The sequence below is a fragment of the Pleurodeles waltl genome, chromosome 11 (assembly GCF_031143425.1).
Source record: "Pleurodeles waltl isolate 20211129_DDA chromosome 11, aPleWal1.hap1.20221129, whole genome shotgun sequence".
NCBI classification, from domain to species: Eukaryota; Metazoa; Chordata; class Amphibia; order Caudata; family Salamandridae; genus Pleurodeles; species Pleurodeles waltl.
Window position 1 is genome coordinate 78331899 of NC_090450.1, and position 21348 is coordinate 78353246.

The 21348-nt window shown below is 42.2% G+C and overlaps 1 protein-coding gene across 2 annotated transcripts in view; it reads right to left on the minus strand.

Moving 5' to 3' along the window:
- LAMP3 (lysosomal associated membrane protein 3) overlaps nt 1-21348 on the minus strand; it is a 144267-nt gene that overhangs the window by 39621 nt on the left and 83298 nt on the right. For both annotated transcript variants that reach the window (XM_069213106.1, XM_069213105.1), the window contains exon 4: nt 5556-5607. In XM_069213106.1, the coding sequence (XP_069069207.1) occupies nt 5556-5607 (52 nt within the window). The remainder of the gene's footprint in view (nt 1-5555; nt 5608-21348) is intronic.

The window sequence follows — 21348 nt, forward strand, 5'->3', positions numbered from 1 at the left end:
ATAACAACAGTCTTCACAGAGATCAGTAGCAAAAACTTTATATTTGGTCACACACTGGTATCACCATGTCCAAATTACCATATTGTAATTGTAATTATAATTGTAATAGTATTTATATAGCTCTTACTACCCCTGATGAGGCGTTGAAGCGCTTTTAGGCGAGTAGCACGCTACTCCGGAACCCAAGAGGAATTAGTGGTGCAACATGTTACCATAGTGTGGTCCATAGTTTGGCTGCTTGAACGGAGAAGGATGTACCACCTATAGTCTTTTTCTTGTATGGTAGTGTTCTAAGGCGGGGTGCCAATCTTGAGCAGAGGTTTCTTTGTTGAATGTATTTGGTTATTTTGTTACTGATAAAAAGTGGCCCAGTATCATTGTGTCCTATTTACTACAAGGGTCGCACTCCACTAGTGTCACCATCTTCAATTACAACATGAACCACACTTTACAGGTTTCACCATGTTCAATTACTACATGGGCCGCACCCTACATTTTCTGTTCGCATAGTGTCTTGATGTAGAGGCTGTCTAACCTTTTTTGCTCCATCACTCTAGCTTGCTAATAATACAAAACAGCTGGACTTTTTAAAGAGACTTTAGCAGTGATAATGTCAGTTACCTGATGTAGAGTTATCTGAAGTTACCTGCAGTAAGGAATGTCTTACCAAGCTTAAGAAGACAGATGGTGAATTGCCATGACATTGCAGATGATGACTAGAAGGCTAGATAGAATTTGTGGATCTCTGAAGTAGAGTTCTCTTATCAAATAAAGATTCTGAGAAATAAGTCTTTTTGGGGAGCTAGAGTTGTCTAATTTATGTTGCTTATTCCCCAGAGTCCCTGTGTTAGAAATGGACATCTTTTGTGTGGTATTCCCTCAGATTTTTGCCTCCTGTAGCTGAACCTGTTTTTGTTGGCCAACGGACTCTATGCACTTTTCTCCTGCTAACCATTGGTAAAGGGCCTGTAATTTCCCTTCCAAACATGGTAAAACTGTATCCACCAATTTGGCACATTTAATTTACGTATAAGTCCCTAGTATATGATAACATATGTACGTGTGATCAGCAAATAAATGCTACAAGTGGGCTGCAGCACTCATAGTGCCGCCCACTAAAGTAGCACTGGAAAAAATGTCTCAGACCTGCAATTACTGTCTGTACCGCAGTTTTAAACCGCCATTTCAATCTGACGAAATAAACCTTTTGTCAGGCCTAAACCTTCCTTTTTAATATTTATCAGTCGCCTCTAGGGTAGGAGCTAAATGCCCTTAGGATAGGGTGCATGCTATATAAAAAGCAGGTAGTATATTTTTATTGTTTTTCTCTCTTGGCAGTGAAATATCTCTTAACGCCATTTTCATTGTGACAAGGTGATCACTCCCATAGAAAACCATTGAGCTACATTTTAAGTACTAATACAGCATAACCTCAGTTTGGGACTAACTAGGAAAACAAGTCAAGGGCTCACTGGAATAGGAATTTAAAGTCCAACCTAATGGTCAGGTCAGATTTTAAATTACTATTTTGGAAATGCCACTTTTAGAAAGTTGGCATTTTCTTGACTAAGCCAAATGTGACTTTCTACTAGCGTTCGAGGTTGCCTGACTGTTAATGGCACTTTTGTGGTGTGATGAGTATTCAGTGGACAAAGGGCCTGGGTGTGGAGAGGTGAGGGTCTTCCTGGGTGGATGGCTTGGACAAGCTGTGTCACTTCCCTGACTGCACTTCAAAGCATAGCCTGGGGCCAGTAATCCAGCCCTTCCTGACTTCAGAAGAATCCTACCCCATCACTGGCAAATGCAGCACACACCTTAGTCTACCACTAGCCAGGCTAGAGCCAAGCCCAGGGAAAAGGGAGGAAATAACCAGAATCAGTTTCAGAGTTAGACAAAGGACTGTCCCCACCCACAGTCTTGTTCATTTCATACAATTGGCATCTCCAGAGCATGGAATCAGAACACTCCTGGACCTATGAAGACTCAGAAGAAGGACTCCTCTGTTGCCAGAAGCAAGAAGGAATACGGAAGGTTTGACTTGAACCTAGAACCCGAGAACTGACTCCAATGGTTAATTAGCAACCTCCTGTATAAAATGCAGGCATAAAAAAACGTCCCATTGGCCTTTCCTGCATCTCAGCTGACCAGACCAAACTGGACTTGACCAGGTCCCCTCTGTGCTGGCCTCTGTTGGAGTGAGTGCTGACCAACAAAGGCTGTCCTGAAGGTCCTAGAGCCTTGACTGGAGTCACAACCCCACACCAATCCAATACACACCACTCCAATCCAATCCACTTAACCACTCCAGGTCAATCCACCCCACCCAGTCCAACCAAATCCACCCCACTCCAATCCACCCCAGTCTGATCCACCCCCACCCCAATCTAATCCACAACACTCAATCCACCCTAATCCACCTGGCTCAATCCAATCCACACCACTCAATGCAATCCACCATATTCCAAATCACTCCACTCCAGTCCACCCCAATCCAATCCACCCTGGGTGGGGCTACTACTGGCATAGAAGCAAAAAACATTTTCTTCTGAATATTCAAAAGAAACATTCACCATTCTATGACACAGGTCAATTATGAAACTGCTCAGGGATGGATTTCCTGATTTTAGGAGGAGAGGAAACTGTCCATAGATACTGTACCCAACCCACTCTAACGAGATAGCAAGGCACAGCTAGTAAGTGGTCACCATTTTCATGTCTGGCACTATCAGGATTAGGTTAGCTAACGAGGACACAGGGAAATCTTTTGAGGGCTCGACCAAAGTGGGCTTCTTTCAGAGTAAGCTGCAGGACCCTTCGGGAGCAGCATACAATTCTGTATAGTCGTATTGCTTTAGTCACGCTGTTCCCACAATGAGGTCACCTCCTCATCATCAGACACACATTTTAATTGGAAAACTCTGTTGATGAATTTTGTAGAGGTTTAATTTCAGTGACAACTGCTGGAATAAAGGAAGTGCAACAGCAATTGCTACTGGCTTCTACTATGAAATAATGTAGGGCAAATGTAACCATCAGCTTAAAAATTGGCCACAAGATATATTTCAGTATTCCGACTTAAATCATCACCTTAATGTTTCATTTCTAATATTACTTGGTGATGAAAATATGTAAATTACTAAGTACTATAATTTTTATTTTCATCAATACTTTCAAATCGTAAAACTTATTTTGAAGAGCTTACAAATACAGGTTTCTATTGTGTTGTTTTGATAACATTGAAAGAACTGTATGGATCAGTCAATGTAAAATATAAATCACAGTTGCAATGGAGCACCGGTTTCATGGTATTTATTTGCGAAGCGGTATAAACTTAACATTCAATACCACATGCTGACTTGCACCCATTTTAGATGTCTTGCCTCTCCCAGGGTTTTTCCTAGTAGTCTTAACCTATCCAACAGGTAGTTGAGGTGTCGGGCCCTGTACTTATTTTATTTTATTTTCCAATTTATAAAGCACTGCCTAGCCCACAGGCAACAGGGTGCTGTACAGGCAGAGGGTAAAAAACAATAAAAATAAAATAAATTCAATAAATAAATAAATATGAAAAAAGTGGACTCAACAGAACATAAAAAATGAAGAAAAAATACAAAATATAAGAACAGAGGGGCATTATCAACACAGGTCAGGATATACCTGGGCTCAAGAGATAGGTAGTCAGGATTTTGTGAAACTCTAGAAGAAAGGGCGACCGTTTGATGGTAGCCTCGGGAGAGTTCTATATATGCAACAAGAGATGGCACAGGGAGCCTGGGCAGAGGGTTGGCACTGCAGAAATTGAGAATATACAACCGCAAAGGAACCCGGCTCCTGGTAAATGTGGCCACGCTAGAAATATGCAATCTGTGAGTCAAACAGGATGACTGTCCAGGAACAGGTGCCTTATGAGTAACTCACAACTACATCTGTTGTGAATTGTAATGCCTTAGGTGTCTATCATTCACTGCAGTTCCTAGATCTCCATTCAGTATAGGTGAATCCTGCATGGAACATGGGCACAAGGCCATTGTTCCGTGAACTGAGGCTAAAGCCTAGTTGGCAACTGTGCTAATGTTTTGCTTAGGGTCATATTAGTAGTGCAGATCCCACCAGCTTGTAGGAATGGGATCTCTTCTTTAATAGTAAATGAGCACTTTTACAAAGTCAGTTCCTACGGGTGTTTCCACCTTGAGTTGGGAGTGTGTGCGATAAAAAGGTGGGGATCCCTTTTGTGGTTCCATATCCTACTACTATGATGTATATGCATATCGATGAATAGGTGGAAAGCGTAACCAAAGAGGCTCTAAATATCTGCCATGCTTGAGGTGATGAATATTTAGTGGAGGCCTTAGGTAGGACACAGGGAAAGATGTCAAGAAGCCTTCATGCGCTCGCCCACTTGAGCTAAGTGGAATGGAATATCTGGGAGAAATTACAAAAGAGTAGCCGTAGACCTTTGGGAAAACCCCTTCTAAGGAAGACAGGGGCCCAACGAATAGGATGCTGTGTGTTTGGGAGCGGGAGACTGCTTAGTTTTTCTTACTATGACACATGGTAGCCATATGTATACAATTGGTGCTGCAGTTTGAGCTTGCACAAGTACCTATATGCAATTTTATTAGGCCTGGAGTTAGCCTGGACCTTTTGATTTTATTGACGGTAGGTATATGTATAATAAGCTTCGTTATAAGCCCTATTCATCCATTGCTCTATTGTTTCACATGTTTCATCCGCCCACTACTGCTAACAGCATGGTGGAATGGGTCAGTCCACTTCAGCTATTGGGTAACTTCATTGTGAGTGACGACATTCTGCCCTTTCAGAAGGAGCACATCCACTCACACACACACACATCCACACACAAGTAGATCCCATCAGAGCCCAGGACTACTGGTAATGTGTGCTTTTGGAATCTTAAAAATATCTAGCTTCTTTTTCAGATTAACGAGAGAGTGGCACCTTCCTCAGCAGAATTATTTTACAAAAGCCATGTCAAAACAAAACAAATATTGATAGCGTCAAAAGCCTGGCAGCAGACGCAGTACTAATGGCCTAGGCCAGTGGTTCCCAACCTTTTGACTTCTGTGGACCCCCATTTGATCAGTCCTGGAGCCCGGGGACCCCCACTGAATCATTATTGGAACCCGAGGACCCCCACTGAGTCATTTCTGATAGCTGGTACCTAATATTATTATATTTTTTAAGCAGTCGCGGACCCCCTGAGGAGGCTTCGCGGACCCCCAGGGGTCCCCGGCCCACAGGTTGGGAACCACTGGCCTAGGCAATGCTTGGTTCATGTGGCTGTAGAAAGGTACAACACATTGTTGTGAGCCTAAAAACATTGCTGTTATCCTGTATATGTTCTACATTTTATTCAAATAGTTTATCTGCTCGATAAGGGCGGAGGGAGGGTGACGCTCCTCCACCATAGCAAAGGAGCCGCCCCTGTTCAAAATATAAAGCATGGAAGCGGAAATACCAGTAGCACAAACAAAGTACAGCAGGCATGACTAATAAGGTCCACTCGAGTGGGACTGGGATGCACACAGACTTACCCACGTGGGTTAAAAGGGCCTGGATCTGGTCTATGAAATAGTATTCCCCATCCTGCAGAGGAAAGAAAATTTAACATTAATGCCACTGGCGTTTTTGGACGTCTGCCAACTTTACAATCAGATCATAACTTTATCTGACCAATGAAAGAAGACTTTGCTTGATGTGCTGACTGTTTCCACCCTCTCCTGTTATTCACAGTTATGACAGGTAATCATGAACAATGAGTCTGCAAACCACTGCTTCCTGGAACTTCTACAAACTCTCCAACAACCTCAATGCTTTCTTATTTTGCAAAATCATTTGGCACTCAGGCTGAAATTTACAACCCTGTCACGAAACCCAAGGCTGCAGTGCTGCACAGCGTGAGACAGAGAACACATTTTCCCATAGACACAGAATGGGTAAAAACCTTTGCTACATCTGGCCCCATATCTACTAAAACATGGCACTGTGCTGCACTCTCGATAGTGCAAGGGTGTGTGTGTGCGGAATGTCCAGCATAGGTTTTGTAATGGAAGAGAACCCTTGCAGTAAAAAAATACTATACCCAGACAAACTTAATAACCTTTTTCACCTCAGACATGTGCTGTACAGTGCAGTATACATGCAAAGTCGGAAACGTTTGAGAAATAAAAGCAGGACTCCATTTTAATCCTGCTTTAAAGAGGAATTTTTGGGGGCAAAACCCTGTCTACTATTGGTAGTAGAATGGGTTTTGGGCCAATATCCATGGGTGGTTGCATGGGAGGGCCCATGTCCCATCCATGGAGCGCCCTCTTGAAGCAAAGAAGGTAAAGCAGTGCAGAGGGCTGCTGTAAGTTAATTTCAGGCAACATTCCCGTGGGAAACTCGTTTTTGCCAGAAAGTAAATTCAAAATAAACATTTTGCACCAATTTATGTCACTCCAACTTGGTGTAAAATGCTTGTAAATCTGCCACTCAGGCTAATTTTCTGCTGTCTAGGCACCCATGTATTGGACTGTCCTTCGTTCTAATCATAGACATCGCTCCCATGCTGACCGAAGACAATACTAACAAATGTCTATATGGTTGTGGTGATATTTTTTCTTGCTGGTCTCGTAGTGGTCCTATGTTCTCTCACTGTTAGACCTGAATGGATGGGGTTGAAATTGTCCATCATGGTGGAAGGAGACATGACGACAACACTACCTCCTTCTATTCTACCATTTATGGGTAAAGTTTGAGGCCGCTCCTTCTAAGAGTTCCAGGGAGTACAAAGAAGAAGTAGAAGCCTGACGCAAAAAAGGAAGTAGAAGAAATACACATCATGCTAAGAAGGCGAGAGGAACAAGCATCTTATGACAGTGAGCAATGAAAAATGAAGGTGTATAAAAGGAACCCAGACAGGAGAGGTGAGTATGCATAGTCCCATCCCATATTTTACTCACATCCCACTGACTACCCAAAAACAAAAGGGTCCATTATGGGTACTAGTGAGCATTTGGGACACACAGTAAGAGGCTATTCCATGCAAAGAACAAACAAGCAAGCAGATGCCTATTGCAGAATTTAGAATGCCATTTCAACGTACAGGTTGGGGCAATACATATCCATGAAAAGACCTCTACTTTAATAATGCATGGGTGGCAAACTAATGTGGTTTATTAAATCAGACATTCCACCAGACTTACTGAAAGACATCAACAATGATTTCCCAACATCAAAGGCAGACTGTTCATGCAGAATGCTACTTCCATCAAATTTATCATTCAGACATATATCGGTGATGGAGTCTGGAAAGTAAGTAGATGTTCAGAGGGCCTATTCACAAGCCTGTAAAATAAGTTAATAGCTCATATAATGCGCACTCCGTGTTTCTGAATGTGAGCAAGTTGCAACTTTTTCATAATTCACATATATGAAAGTGTCCGTGCATTATGTAAAGTGCCTAAACATCTGAATGGCACACTTCTGATTTTACTCTCATGTTTTAACCCTACTGTTGGTAGAGGAGTGTCCCCTTCATGTTCCCCATTCCTGACTGCCCAACTGCATGTATATCTGGATCCACTGCCTTTTAGCTAGGTCCAAGCTATAGAAATGCCACATGCATACATACATCCTGATTTTGATTTGACTCTGGTGTCACACTAGCCTAGCGTGTGCACTGGGGCTCAGGCCTGTCCCTAACAGTGTTAGGTCTGGGACCTGTCCTGTGACCTCGGTGGGGCGCACCACGCACTGGTACCAGCAGACAATGTGTAAAAAGGATCAATAACATGAGAATATTATTTTACTTGTGTCACAAGGAGTGAGGCCGACTGGCCCACATGTAAAGTTTTGCTATTCTGTGTACGCCCAGATCCTTGCACAAGCATACCTTGTTTATGTCAAGTATGTGTGCATGTGTGTTGTGCATAACATGTGTGGTCATAAACTGTGTGTTTAAGTGAACCTAAGCAATGGAGGCCAGTGGCATCCTGGCCTGACAGGGTACAACATGGAAGGCTATGACTGTGCTCCCAGTCAGTGGGTGGAAGTAAATCTCATGTATTCCTATAGATGGAAATCCAGACACTGATGGCCATTTGAAATAAGAGCAACCCAAACCAGTTATACAGATTATGAAAGTGGATCCACATCCCCTATCTAGAGGTTTTGTATAAAAGTGGGATCCAAGCCACCCCACTGTGTTTCAATTCCAAATCCCTTGTGGCCAGGGAAGGGAGTACTCACCATAGTACTCAAAGGAATGTTGTGGAACCAGCTGTACTATATACTATTCTCTCATTTGCCTCATAAACAAACCTCAGGTTGGGCGATGCTTGTAACTATCGTCGAGAACACATGGAGCCAAATTAGTAATGATCTGAAGCTGCCCACATCAAACAACACTAACCATTATTTAACATAACCTGCATGACTATTGTACTTTTTCTCACTTTCTGAACAAAGAACATTGGGTCACTTGTCAGTAGGTTTCATATATTTGGTAAGAGTAGAATATGCAAAGAAATATTTATTGTATGTTTTACATGCCCTTAGCTACTGGCTTGACACTCCTCCAAAGATGACACAACCATTCCCATTTTTTGAGGTGCAAGGTACCTTTCAGATGTGTACATTAAGACTCCCTACAGGCATTTGTTTTACTTTTGCTTGATGAAACCATTATGATCAGTCCTCAAGACATTGTCAGTTCCTAAATATCTCATGGGAGCAATGGTCATTCTAGAAGCCTGTGTCTTGAGGACAAGCTAAATTGAAAACCTCCTCAAACTCTACAGACTTTATTACATATTGTGTGGTATTCTACTGCCCATTTCACAGAAGACAGATGGTGTGCTCCACCCTACTGAGGGTCCATCGACGTGGACAGACCTCATTTGTAAATGGGTGAAATCCATGTGTATGAGTCACGCATCTGCACACAGCAGCACAGATCCCTTGTAAATTAGGCCCTTAGTATGTGTCTTTTGCCTGAATTAACAGGATGTGTGAAATGTGTATAATTTCTTGTGCAGTTTATCTGTAAAGCTTTGTAAACCATCGAAACTGAGCATAGCAGCACAAACTTACTCCTGGTATATTTAACTCCTTTTCAATTTCCTTTGTGAATTAGACCCCTCTGTACAGCCTTTTGGCTCCCATATTTGGGGTGTGGACCATTCTGATCACATAAGAATAAAGTAAGATGGGTGCTGGAAGGACTACCTCTCCATCTACAAAAATCACCAATTGAGCCTATAAGACACCAGCTAAGCGTCAGAGATCTCAACACGCGGCACTAGAGCTTTTTGTACAACACAAAGTGGCAGTGAGGCATGCATCCCACGAATCCCTGGTTAAAACATACATTGTTAAAATACCTTCTTCCTTAGCGCACAATATTTCTCCTCATTGAAGAGTCCAGTCTCAAAAACCATTGGTAGCAATTCATAACTTGTCACGCTGGGCTTAAAAGGGCACATATGGAACTATAGACCCGACTTAGGACTCAAACCTCAAAGCTGTATTACAAAGAATACATTCATTTACACTACATTTGCATTAGTTTAAATGCAAACATTTGGATTGCAATAAATATCAAATCAAATCTGCCATTTTTTCAATTTCTTAGTCTCAGTTTCTTTATTTAATAACTAATAAAATGTTGTTTTTTGTTATATATAATCCCGATGAATAGAAATGTTGCTGTATTTCCATTCTAGTACACTGCCCCCTGCTCCGCGTCCTCGCACCACCACATTTTCTTGCCATTCACCATTAGGGGCTTCATTATGATTGGTCCCTTCCCTCCGAATAAGTCCACCCACTGGAGTCAGCAATAACAGTGCAATTGTTTACTCTGAGGTGTGGAGGGGACAATTTGAGGAGGGCGGGGTCATGGGTATCGGGCAATACAAGATGGACCTTAAGGGTCTTAAAATGAAGACCAACTGGGGGCCCAGTAATTTTAGTCCTGATTCCCCTGGTTGTTCCCATTTCTACCCGGCATTCAACAGTCAGATGATCTTAGTGGAATGATAGGGACCCACTGGGAATATCTGGTTCTTTATAATTGGGAGCTAAGTGGAAGAATCTTTGGAACAATGGAGATGCGAGTCCTCCAGACCACCTTGTCCTAGTGGACTATAAGCAAATGCTCTTGTCCAGAAGGCTAAAGGAAATGCAGCTCACTTATGCACCTGGCTGGTGTTATGCCCACCAAGAGGGAAGTCTTCTAGGAGGCAAACTTCATGTTAAGCTTAAAAGGTTTAAGCATTAGTGAGGTTAGGTCTAGATTGAGGCCCCAAAAGACAAAGGGATCCCTGTTCAGAGGAAAACTGCATCAGGCCCTTTGGGCGTCTGTTGGCAACCTCATTCTATATGGATAAGGAATCCCAGGTGTGTTCCGATAGACCTAGACCTCTGTGGCTGCTTTCTGTTTTGCAAATTTCCACCTGCACAGATAATGAAAAAAAGTGATGCATTATCCACTGACTAAGAAGATTTAATCACAAGTGGCAGGGTCCAGAAGAAGCACTTCTGCTATTTGCTCCTGTACTGTGCTCTGCTGGAGGGCATCCTGGTAGGAGCCAAGATGTACAGATTTTCCTTGTAGAGCACAAACTAAGTAAAAACCACCTTCTCATGTACCAGATCAGTAAGGTACGTAAGCAACTCTCTCTGTCCCTCCATAAAGAGAAGGCATCTACTGTGTTGAAAGTCTGACAACCAAACTTGGTGATGCTGGATGGAAGGCATTAAAGAATGTCCCTGCACAGTATATTAGGACATCCCTGGGAACCAAAGATCCTGTCCAACCAGGAAGTGAACTAATTAGATATAGAATTAAGGGTGGTTGCAAAGGCATTTACAACTGAGCAACCCCAGGCCTCAAAGATGAAATTATGAACGTAGATCTTCAACTCGTGTAGGGTGGAGACATCTGTGAAGGCTGTTTGCTCTAGTGTTGCTCACCCCAGCAATGTGGGAGACCGGCAAAAACAACCATGTACGATTATCTGTTCCCACAGAACTACAACAAACCAACAGATATGTGGGGTGTGGATGACCCCTATTTTCATGTATGAAAAGGCTGTTGTGCTTTCCGTGTTCATCATCACCACTATGGGTCTGCCGCTGGTAGGAAGGCATCCATGGAGATTCTTGGAATGATCATCCAGAAACTTGTATGCATGCTCCACCAGTCAGAACTTCAGGGAGCAGAATATGCAGCACAGCATGGGACAGATCCAATTTGAAAAACACCCGTAGTCCCAGCAGCCTCTGGAACTAGGAGGCTGACACTGTCTCATGACTAAAAGAGTGTTCCACCATCTGGCTAATGTCCATTTCCCTTTCTAGACGAGGGAAAGCCTTTGGCAGCCAGGAGCCCAGAATTTGAACATCAACTGGTTTGCAAATGGCAATACAATTTATGATGGAACCTAGGGCCATATGCACTAAAGCATTTTCCCATAGACAGAATGAGTAAAATCCTTTGGTACATCTGGCCCCTAGGTACTAATTTGTTGCATTCGCAAAAAGATCTTAATGGTGAATATTAATATGTGACCCAATGTGATTATCTGCCAGTGCAGGGATGGAGGATGGCAACTCACAGCAGACCTCCGTACCTTTATTTCCTTTCCAAGACGCAATTTATTTTTTTAAGTAGCTCACATCCTTTAAAATCATAGGTGCTTCTTTTAAAAAACAATTTTGGGGGGCAACACAATGGAGGGTAGCAGGCAGTGATACTCTTGGCTGCTGTCTGCTCCTCCAGAGGAAGCCGACAGAATTCACCCACAGGAAACATTCCCTTTTGTGAATGAGTTACCACCCCAACTTGGCATCTGTAACTCATCGATGGTATGCAAATGCACTAGCAGTCACCAATAACTGATACATTCCTTTTTAAATCAAAAATAGGAGGGGACGTCCCATTCACGCTCTCCTATTTGCGATTCAGAAAGGATCACAAAAGCCCTTTCAAGAGTTGGAAAGAACTATTAAACTCATAAAAGAGCTTTTGTACCTTAAGAAAAGCTCTTCTGTGAGTGTAAACCCTGTGATTTCGTGAATCACAGGTTTTGAGACAACAGAAATGCTTTGTACATCTGGCCCCGCACCCTCTTCAGTGCAGCAGGCTGACACCTCAGCGCTCAGAAAGAAAGGTTGGCTCAGCTCTACAGTGCATCTTTTGTGAGGGACCCCAGGACACACCTGTGGAGCTGGGCTCCACCCAGAGATGAAGAGGGCTTCTTCCCTGGAGGACCCTACTCCCCAGGTACCTGGTACCCTTGTCTGTACAACAACACTCGTTCTTCCTAATTAAATCTTACATCCCTTATGGGTAAGTCCACCCCTATGTAGGTCAGCTGCTGGAAATGGTCTGTCATACAGCAAGCATCGCTTTTAATGCATCATTTGGTATCTTCTAAAAGAGGAAGAGAGGGAAGGGAAATTACACCAACAAAAAAAGAACCAAGACAGAAATGTCCCCACACAGAAAATCACTGCGCGTGAGAAGTAGCTTCCCATCCAGATGTTGGTCAGAATAAATCAAGTCGGTGGGGGCATGCACAGAGCGGTACTGGGGGGCTGCATAAAATGATGCAACTTTTTCTCTATCTGAATCTCTCTGCTCCCCATTTCTTTCACTGTCTAACTTTCTCTTCCTTTCTCCTCTTTCTCAATCACTGCTTTTCTTTCTCTCTTGCTTTCCCTTTCGTTCTTTCTCACTCGCCATCTGCCTAGCTCTCTACTTCCCTCTTCCTCTCTAGCTCCTTCCTGCTTTCTCTTGCCCTATAGCTTTCTTTCTCACTTTCTCTTACTCCCTTTCTTTCACATCTGCGTCTTTCTTCTCTTTCTCTCTCCTTTTACCCTCCTTGCTTTGCTCTGTGTCTTTCGTTCTCTTTACTCATTTCTCTCTCGTATCTCTCTAGATCTCTGTCACTCCCTCGACCTCTTTGTTTCTTCCTCGCACTTTCTTCATCACTTTCTCTTACTCTCCCTTCCCTTCGCTCTTTCCTGCGCCCTCATTTTTTTAGTTTTTCTTGCTTCTGTTTTTTTCTCCTTCTCTCCAAAATTCTACCTCAAACAGAAAAAAACGCCTTTTTTTGTATCACCTTAAATTCTATGTGATAGAGTGACCAGGTGACTGCATCTCTTCACCTGCAGGGGGTTACGGCTTATGTCAGTGACGGATAACACCTTCTGTAGTCTTTTAAATGATAAACACGGAGCATAGGTGTCTGCCTTCTTGAAACAAAGTCCTTTAATTCCTTTTGATAAAGGCACAGAGACGTGGAGTAATAACCTGTGTTGAGGATATTTTTTTCTCTGTGCAGGGAAACGCTTCCTACGACAACTTCCACTTTTCAAATCCAGCCTCAAGGCACGTGACCTCCTAACAAGCAAGCATCCCGCTTCCCCGTGAACCCTCTTGGGAGTTTAAACAACGCTAGGCGGAACAAAGTCGAGCTGTGAATGTTGTAATCGAATTATTTTCTGAGGCCACAGTGTTTGCCAGAATTTCACAAGCAGGCACTCGGCGTGGGGCTCAAGTGTTTGAAGGAAGCAGCGTTGCCTCATCTTCACACAGTGCGGCCTTTGTGCATCAATGGCTTTCACTGCGGGGGGTGGGGAGGGGGGTCGGTGGGGGAGGACGGGCTACTGATTCATCCTGGCCTGGGCAGGGCTGCCCAATTGTGGTTCAAGAAGTTGGATCCATGCCAGACTTTCAGCATAACCACTGATGATTCACAAAATGTGGACATTTTGAAAAGTTGACTGAATCCCTCTTTCGGGCACCAGCACTGGACACCCCTTAACTAGCACCCTTTCAAATTTCAGGCACATTTATTAAAGTAATTTCACCCAATAAAAGTTGAGTTAAGATTGACGGACTTTTTTTTACCACTGACCTAGCAGTTAAACAAGTCTCCACCAAAGACTTAGACGCTCATTTGGAGTTTGGCAGACATGGCAGCCCTAGGGGTGTACCTTTGCCAGTAAGATTAAGCGTGTGTGGGCTTCAGGTTTTCCGACAACTATGCTCGCATGACATGTTCAAATACGTTATAAGAAAACAGCGCAGGAGGGGAGTTTAAGAGGCAGTGGGAAAGGAACGGATTTCAGATTGGAAAGGGCACATAAAACCAAATATTGTGTAAAATAAGAAACTTAAAAAAAACCCATTTATCACAGAGATGAGAGACTGTGTTTTTATCTGTGTGTGTATGTAAACTTCCAGGTAAAATGCGACAGACTCCTCATCACACCCTACTGAAATCACCTGTACCCAACTATTTACTAGAGAATACATTTATTAGTGGGGTGTGGGGGTGTAGCATCCCAAACACCCCGCCTTAAGCTACGCCCCAGGCATCCCTCCTCAAATGTGTCAGAATACCATCTGCCAAATTGATATTCCGCTTGCTCTATTTTGAGTTGGGCAGACTGTCTTCTTTGCATTGCACATAGACTGTCTTGGGGCGATCAGTTTGTTAGCGCGTCTGACCATGATAAGGAAACTTACAAGGGGATGCGAATAGGTCGATTAACTTTTTGACTCGCAATTAAGATGTTCTTACCATAGCTCCAGTACATAATCAATAACCAATACTAAATAGTCAATAATCAACATCAATCACTAACATCAATAATCAAGGGAGTCAGTAATTGTCACGCACCATGTCCTTTTAGTCATGAATAACCACACTTTAATAAAAGTTAGAATATTTATTTCCCTATATTAACAATGCTAAGGTCATGTAGATTAATCTCAATATCAAATGAAACACATACAAAAACAATATTGGCTGTCCAAAGCGGTGGAAGAAACATAATCTAATCAAAGCCTGAACTACAACACATTCTAAAGTTATGGTGCAAATCAGTAACAAAGTCAACTGAGTCAAAGTAATTACATACATCAAGTTTAGCAGAGGAATTCATCAAGCATTAATCCCTATTTACATAATTTCATTAGTGAGGATCCTTAACTAACACCAAATTAGCATCAGCATGTTGGGCTTCATGCAAAACAATTTAGTAACCCAAATTTGGAAAAACATCTAACTATGGCTCTATCAAAACACTGCAGTTGGTACCTAGAAAGAAAAAGCAAATATGCATAATAAGCAACAGTTTAGGTCATAGTACCTATCCTCAGTGTGGATCATCAAGCTAAGTCAATCTTTGTCCTCAGGACATCAGTTGATCAGCAAGGCATGCCTTTTGTCAAGAAGCCCAAGAATAAGCCCGACTTTCCTCTGTGTAGTCCTGCTAAGCCAAATCTACTAAAACTACTTCCTAAATCCCTATTGGTCAGTTAATCGCATGTTCACACTTTGTACAATAAAACTAAAACTCCAAATCTATGAATTCTACTGTCGTTGATTGGTTTGTCCAGCAATGTCCTCATCATCCGGCTTGTTAGGTAACAATATTGTTGCAGCTTCCACTCAAGTTAGTATCTCGATTGTTCTTCTCCTGAGAAAGTTAGTTCCACACACATTACACACAAAATGTTACATTAATGGAAAAAGGCGTCTTCGAGGAATCGGTTCTCATGAGAAGCAAGTCTCAGCTACAAACACATAATGTAATATGAAAAATCACATTTTAACTTTCTAGGACAGCCATTTTATTAAACGTTAAGAAATACAGCTTTTACTTGAGGCCTGGCAAGTAGGCCATGACACGCACTAAGTTAAGACCTACAATTAATAAAGCTAAAGCATACTGCATAACGCTTAATATGACATATTACTACATTAGTCAAACAAATATTCAGCATTTCATATTATTAAATCATTGATTAGTACACCTTGTTAATATTGGTGGCCATTCTTCGTAATCATATTTTCAAGCGCGTGCATTATTTTTCTATGTTATTATATTTTCTACTTAAATCGCTTATTCAGAGTACATGAACACTCATTAATAAATTGTTATTAAAACACCTGCGCTAGCAAGTGTAAACATCTGTGATCATCCACCCAATTTGAGGCAGATATTCTGATTCATTTTTTGTTTTCGGGACCACCATGAAAAGCCTGGCAGTCCTGAGCAGAAAACATATGTCCCCACACTCTGGGACAAAACTCCCAAGGTGTCAAGGTTATTAGTATTTTTGTTTTACAAAAACAAACTTGCAGTTTTTGAGTTTTTTTGTAAAGCAAAAATGTTTTCAGAGTGGCCGAATGAACCATGATGGCTGCTCAGCCAACCTTTAGCCCCTTCAGAAGAGCCATCCTGGCAAGATCTCATCTGAAGCCATATACATCTCTGCGATCTGGGCAGAAGTCCCTAAATATGGGAGGTTGCTTGTCCACCAGGGAACTGGAGTAGACATCTCCACTGCCCTGCGGACAAAGTACAGCCCCTGGGATCTAAGTCAGTGCTTAATTTGAGCCAGTGGCTTCCAGTGTGGGGCACCAGGGCCAGCACTTATTTTTCTGCCTCAAGCATTTACTGCAAGCAGAAGACACATGTAGGAAATACGGAGGAAGAGAAATGCAAAAAAGCTTCCCCTCGGCAAAAAAGCAGAAAGCTGCAAGAATGAGCTGAAGGAGCATGTAGTGGCTGTAACTAGATTAAAGAGGCCCGAGATGGCTTCAGGATTACGCTGCCTCAGTATTCTGTGCTCGCACATTTAATTGCAGCAGCTGCATGTTTCAAAGGAGAGCTTTGGGCACAGCCATCGTTTTTATTAATAAATTAAGCACTGGTCTAAAGGACTCCATTAACTACAAACAGCTTGAAAATAAGTGCTTATTCGGACACTCATAGAAGCATAATCTACAAATCAACCAACAACACCATCTTCATAGATGTGAGGGTAAAACTAACAATATGTTGGTGAGGACCTCAAATCTTTCATGACAACATGTAGGCCCAAACCCTTTAACGGGCTTGTCCAGGAACCAAAAGAGGATGATCTACATACAGGATACAAGAAAACATGTCAGAGTGTTATGGAAAGTATCAGGAGTGTTCAGGAATAGCGACTTTACCATTGCTAGTACACAAAGTGTGAATGCTGGTAAAGTGGTACACAAAATAAGGAATTTTCATGATCTAAATGTGTCATATTGTTTTCCACTTAATATTGCTACCCTGTGGGTGTTACAGTGCCACTGCATAGCATTAACCAGCTAAGAGGGAACCACTGATTTACTTTCTGAAAAGAAAACAAGAACAGATGTTTAAGATATTGTGCTTATAAATCCCAATGACTTCTCAAACTTTTTTTGAGAAGATCATGTGTCTGCGTTTTATCACAACGAATGCTGTAAGCGCTCACCCAAATGTTGAGATATGTTCAATAAAAACCTGAGTAATCAAAGAGGATTTTTTTTAGGTTACCGAAGGAAGAAACCCCCTCCCCCAACCAAATGTCATATATTTGATTCTAGAGGTCACTGATAATATCTAAGGGATATAGTAAAGCTGCACTTAATCCTCAAACTTCCATGGGAGCGGTTGACAAAGGGGATATCATGTATTTACTCTGTTGTGGGCAGTGGAGTCTGGTGACATTTGAAAGTGATGGGGCGTAAAAGTCTGAGTACGACTTTTATGCAGGGAGTGAAGCCAGTAAGCCCAATGGACAAACGTGGTGTCCAGGGTGAGTCCTCCTCCCAATATTTTTTTTTTTAAAGATTGATGAATTGTGCATTTGAAAGCAAATAAACTTAGCGAGAAAGCGAGGTTTGAAGCAGTGGGAATGTATAGTAAACACATTAAAAACTGCCCCATATCTTAATGCATTAATATGTACCCCTTTACTTTAATGTGGGAATTGTACAATGCAACAACTCAGGCTTACCCAGTGTCTTGCACTGCATGCAACATCAACTTTGGAAGAAAATTCTCAAACCAGGCATCTGGAAGCACCCACAGCTGCTGGCTACAATCAGTCATACAGAAATATGTGCAGAAAGTGGGATGGAAAAAGTGGGGGCTCTCTAAAAGGGAACATGCAAAATAAATTTCTGTGATTCCCTTTGTGTGCCACCTGGCTTGTATTATGGTTTCGCTCTGAGATGTTATTGCATCCAGAAATATAACACAACAACTGACATACAGCTAAAACATGCCAGTACTGTTGACTATATATGTCAGTGGTTGTTAACACTTTAAGATAAATGAGTAACAACAATGATTAGTTATAAATATTTAACATTGGAAATGTTTCAATTCTGGAATTGTGAGACTGTGAATTAAATAATACTGAGGCCTCTAGAAGGAGTAGGGCTTTGAGTTATATGTGCTTCATGTTAGATATGTTTGCCCTTTTTCTCTTCACATCTCAACCATCTGCACATTTTCAGCCTCCTCTCTCCTCTTTAGCACCCTCCTTTTACTCTCGCCCCAATGCACTTCCTTGCATCTCCCTATTTTTACCACCCCAAACATACGCCACACTCATTGACATTTAAGCACTTTATTTCCTTTTGCTTTTGCCTATAAATATTTTGACCTCTGTGCACCCCCTTCACACACACATTTACACTGTATTTCAATTGTAACTGGAACATGTGACCATTGTTCTGTGCACCCTGCAGAGGTGCCAACACACTGACAGCACTCTGCTTTACCTTCAGCACCAGTGCTCTCAATCAAAGCCCCTCACAAACTCCTTGCACGAGTCAAAGTGTGCACTATGCAAGAGTAATAAAATGCATGAAAAAAATACAGAAACAGGGCATGATGAAACAGCTAACTCTCTTGGTGAATGCAACATTAAGTAAAACGTGAAATAAGAGACAAAGTAAATCGCTTTTTAACATTCATTGTTTGCGTATCAATCCATGTTTTTGGCATTAATGCTATGTGCATGACGATCGATCCAACTTTAACGCAATACAGCAGATAAGTGCCTTTACTGTAGGCTCATATGTCTTCTGTTGTGCTTGACTCCGATATTTGGATCAATTTCACAAGGAAACAAGAAACCTCCCCATCCCCCCAAACCCCCCCTCAATCATCTTTTGGATCAATTCATGAGGGAACAAATACAGTAGATCCACTTCTAAAGGAGCCAGCGATCTGCAGGCATGGCCTGGGGTGTCACAATGGGGGTGGTTAGTGTGACAAGGGGTGTCAGTACAATAAAAATGACACAAGATTAGCATTATAACACTACAGAAGCCAAGGCACCAAGGCCCATATTTATACTTTTTTAGCACCGCATTTACGCCGCTTTTTGATGCAAAAGCGGCGTAAACTTACAAAATACAATTGTATTTTTTAAGTTAGCACCGCTTTTGCGTCAAAAAATGACGCAAATACGGCACAAAAAAAGTATAAATATAGGCCTAAATCACATGTGCTTGCATCCACTCCTACTGCATGATGAGTGGGGAACGGGTGGAATCCATGCCTTTGAACGACAGGCGGCTGCCCTCACACAGGGACAAAGACTCCAAAGCCCGAAACTATGATGCAAAAAGCGTCACTGGGGTATAGTGGATCCGACTATAGACCACAATGGAAATGAAGGGCTTTAAAGCAGTCAAGCCTGCGTTGTGCATCATAGTGTAGAAAGATGATTTACTGCCTGGCTTCCGCCTCCTGCTTCAAGGTGAGGTGGGCCAGGCATCCTGGGAAAGACAGCCCAGACTTAAATGTATCAATTTGTTTAGCGTTATGATTGTTACAATTGCATCTCTAAAAAATTTGATTTATTTATTATTTTTTGCTATAAATGTGTAGGAATTTCAGAGGGCTACAGCCCCTCAGCCCTAAAAGAGAAATTACCCTTGGTTGTGGAGTTCTTCAACTGAAAGAGGGGTTATGGAGTCAAGTTAAGTTGTAACAAACAAGATAATTCACAAGCTAAGACAGGCACAATGATGATACCGGCTAATCACTAATGATGATGGACAAGGGACTGGTTCCTTTAGCAGATAAATGGTGGCTGGACTATTTTCTATAGTCTACAATCAGCAGCCTGAAAAAGCAACCTCAAAATAAATAGGAAAAATCACCAAATGATTATGATGATGAGTTGATGTAGTCCGAACGGATGTCCCCCACTGCAAATGCGTGAATCCTCCTGATCTCAGAGATCCCTGCCCCGCATGCGTTCACTGTATACAGTAGGCTTGGCCAGTGCTTAATTTGTAAATAAAAACGTCCCGTGCGCAAAGCCCTCTTCTTAAACACACAGCTGTTGCAATTAAGTGTGGAAACAGGGAATACTGAGGCAGCGTAATCCTAAAGCCATCTCAGTCGTCTTCAATCCATTTACAGCCACTCCTTGCTCCTACAGCTCACTCCTGCAGCTTTCTGCTTTCTCTCTTCGTGACGCTTTTCCGTCTTTCTCTTCCTCCGTCTTTCCCATATGTGTCTTTTGCTCGCAGCAAATGCTTGAGGCAGAAGAATAAGCTCCGGCCCTCAAAAATAAGTCCCGGTGCTCAGCACCGGAAACAACAAGCACAAATTAAGCACTGGGCTTGACTCTGTGTGAATAGCGGTTATGACCCTGAACCCTCTAACGCTCTTTGTAGGTTTTGACTGTAGCTGCATGAATGTTGAGCTCACCCTCTCCCCCCCAGATTTAAATAGACCATCCCTACCTTCAATTATTCCCTGGTGGAATTGTTTGCTTTTGGAATATTATCTCATACTGATCTCTCTTGGCACACCTATTGAATGTCCATAAAATGTATCCCCCATTCAGAGAGGCTTTTTGTTATTAGAAACTATGCAAACAGAAATGATGCTATAATGAGCTAATCCTAAAACTTTGAAGGGACCTATATCATAGCCTCTGAAGGATGCACAAATGATACATTAATATGGTACTGGTTGCAGTTACATATCATGTCAACTCTTCTCTGAAGCCTAGAAGTAAAAATGAATGAATCCTTTGAACAATGGAAGAATGCAATGACAAAACTAAATATTGATAGTGGGGTTTAGATAAACTCAGTGAAAGGGAAGACCATTAGTTTGAGAAGAGCAAAGTTATAGGTGTGACAGCAAGTCATTGAGTTAGTGTCGGATAATGAGGTAAACAATGGAGAAACAGGAAACTTTCTCACTGAGTCCGAAGTTTCATCTAGGCCACTATTCAAGGTATTATGTGGTCTGTAAGAAATCTTCTTCACTGTGTAGGAATTGGGTGAAGAATATTGACCAGCCTAATTATAGGCTTTTGAAATAAATGAGCCACGACTAGTACCCGAGTGATTAATACATCTGAAATGAACGCCTGGGCCCAGAGATGGTAAAGACAGAGCTGAGCACTGATTTGACTCTTTTCCACCACATGTGGGATTATTTTCTCAAGTTGCAAGGCTCTGCTGAAACATACTTCCGCTTCCG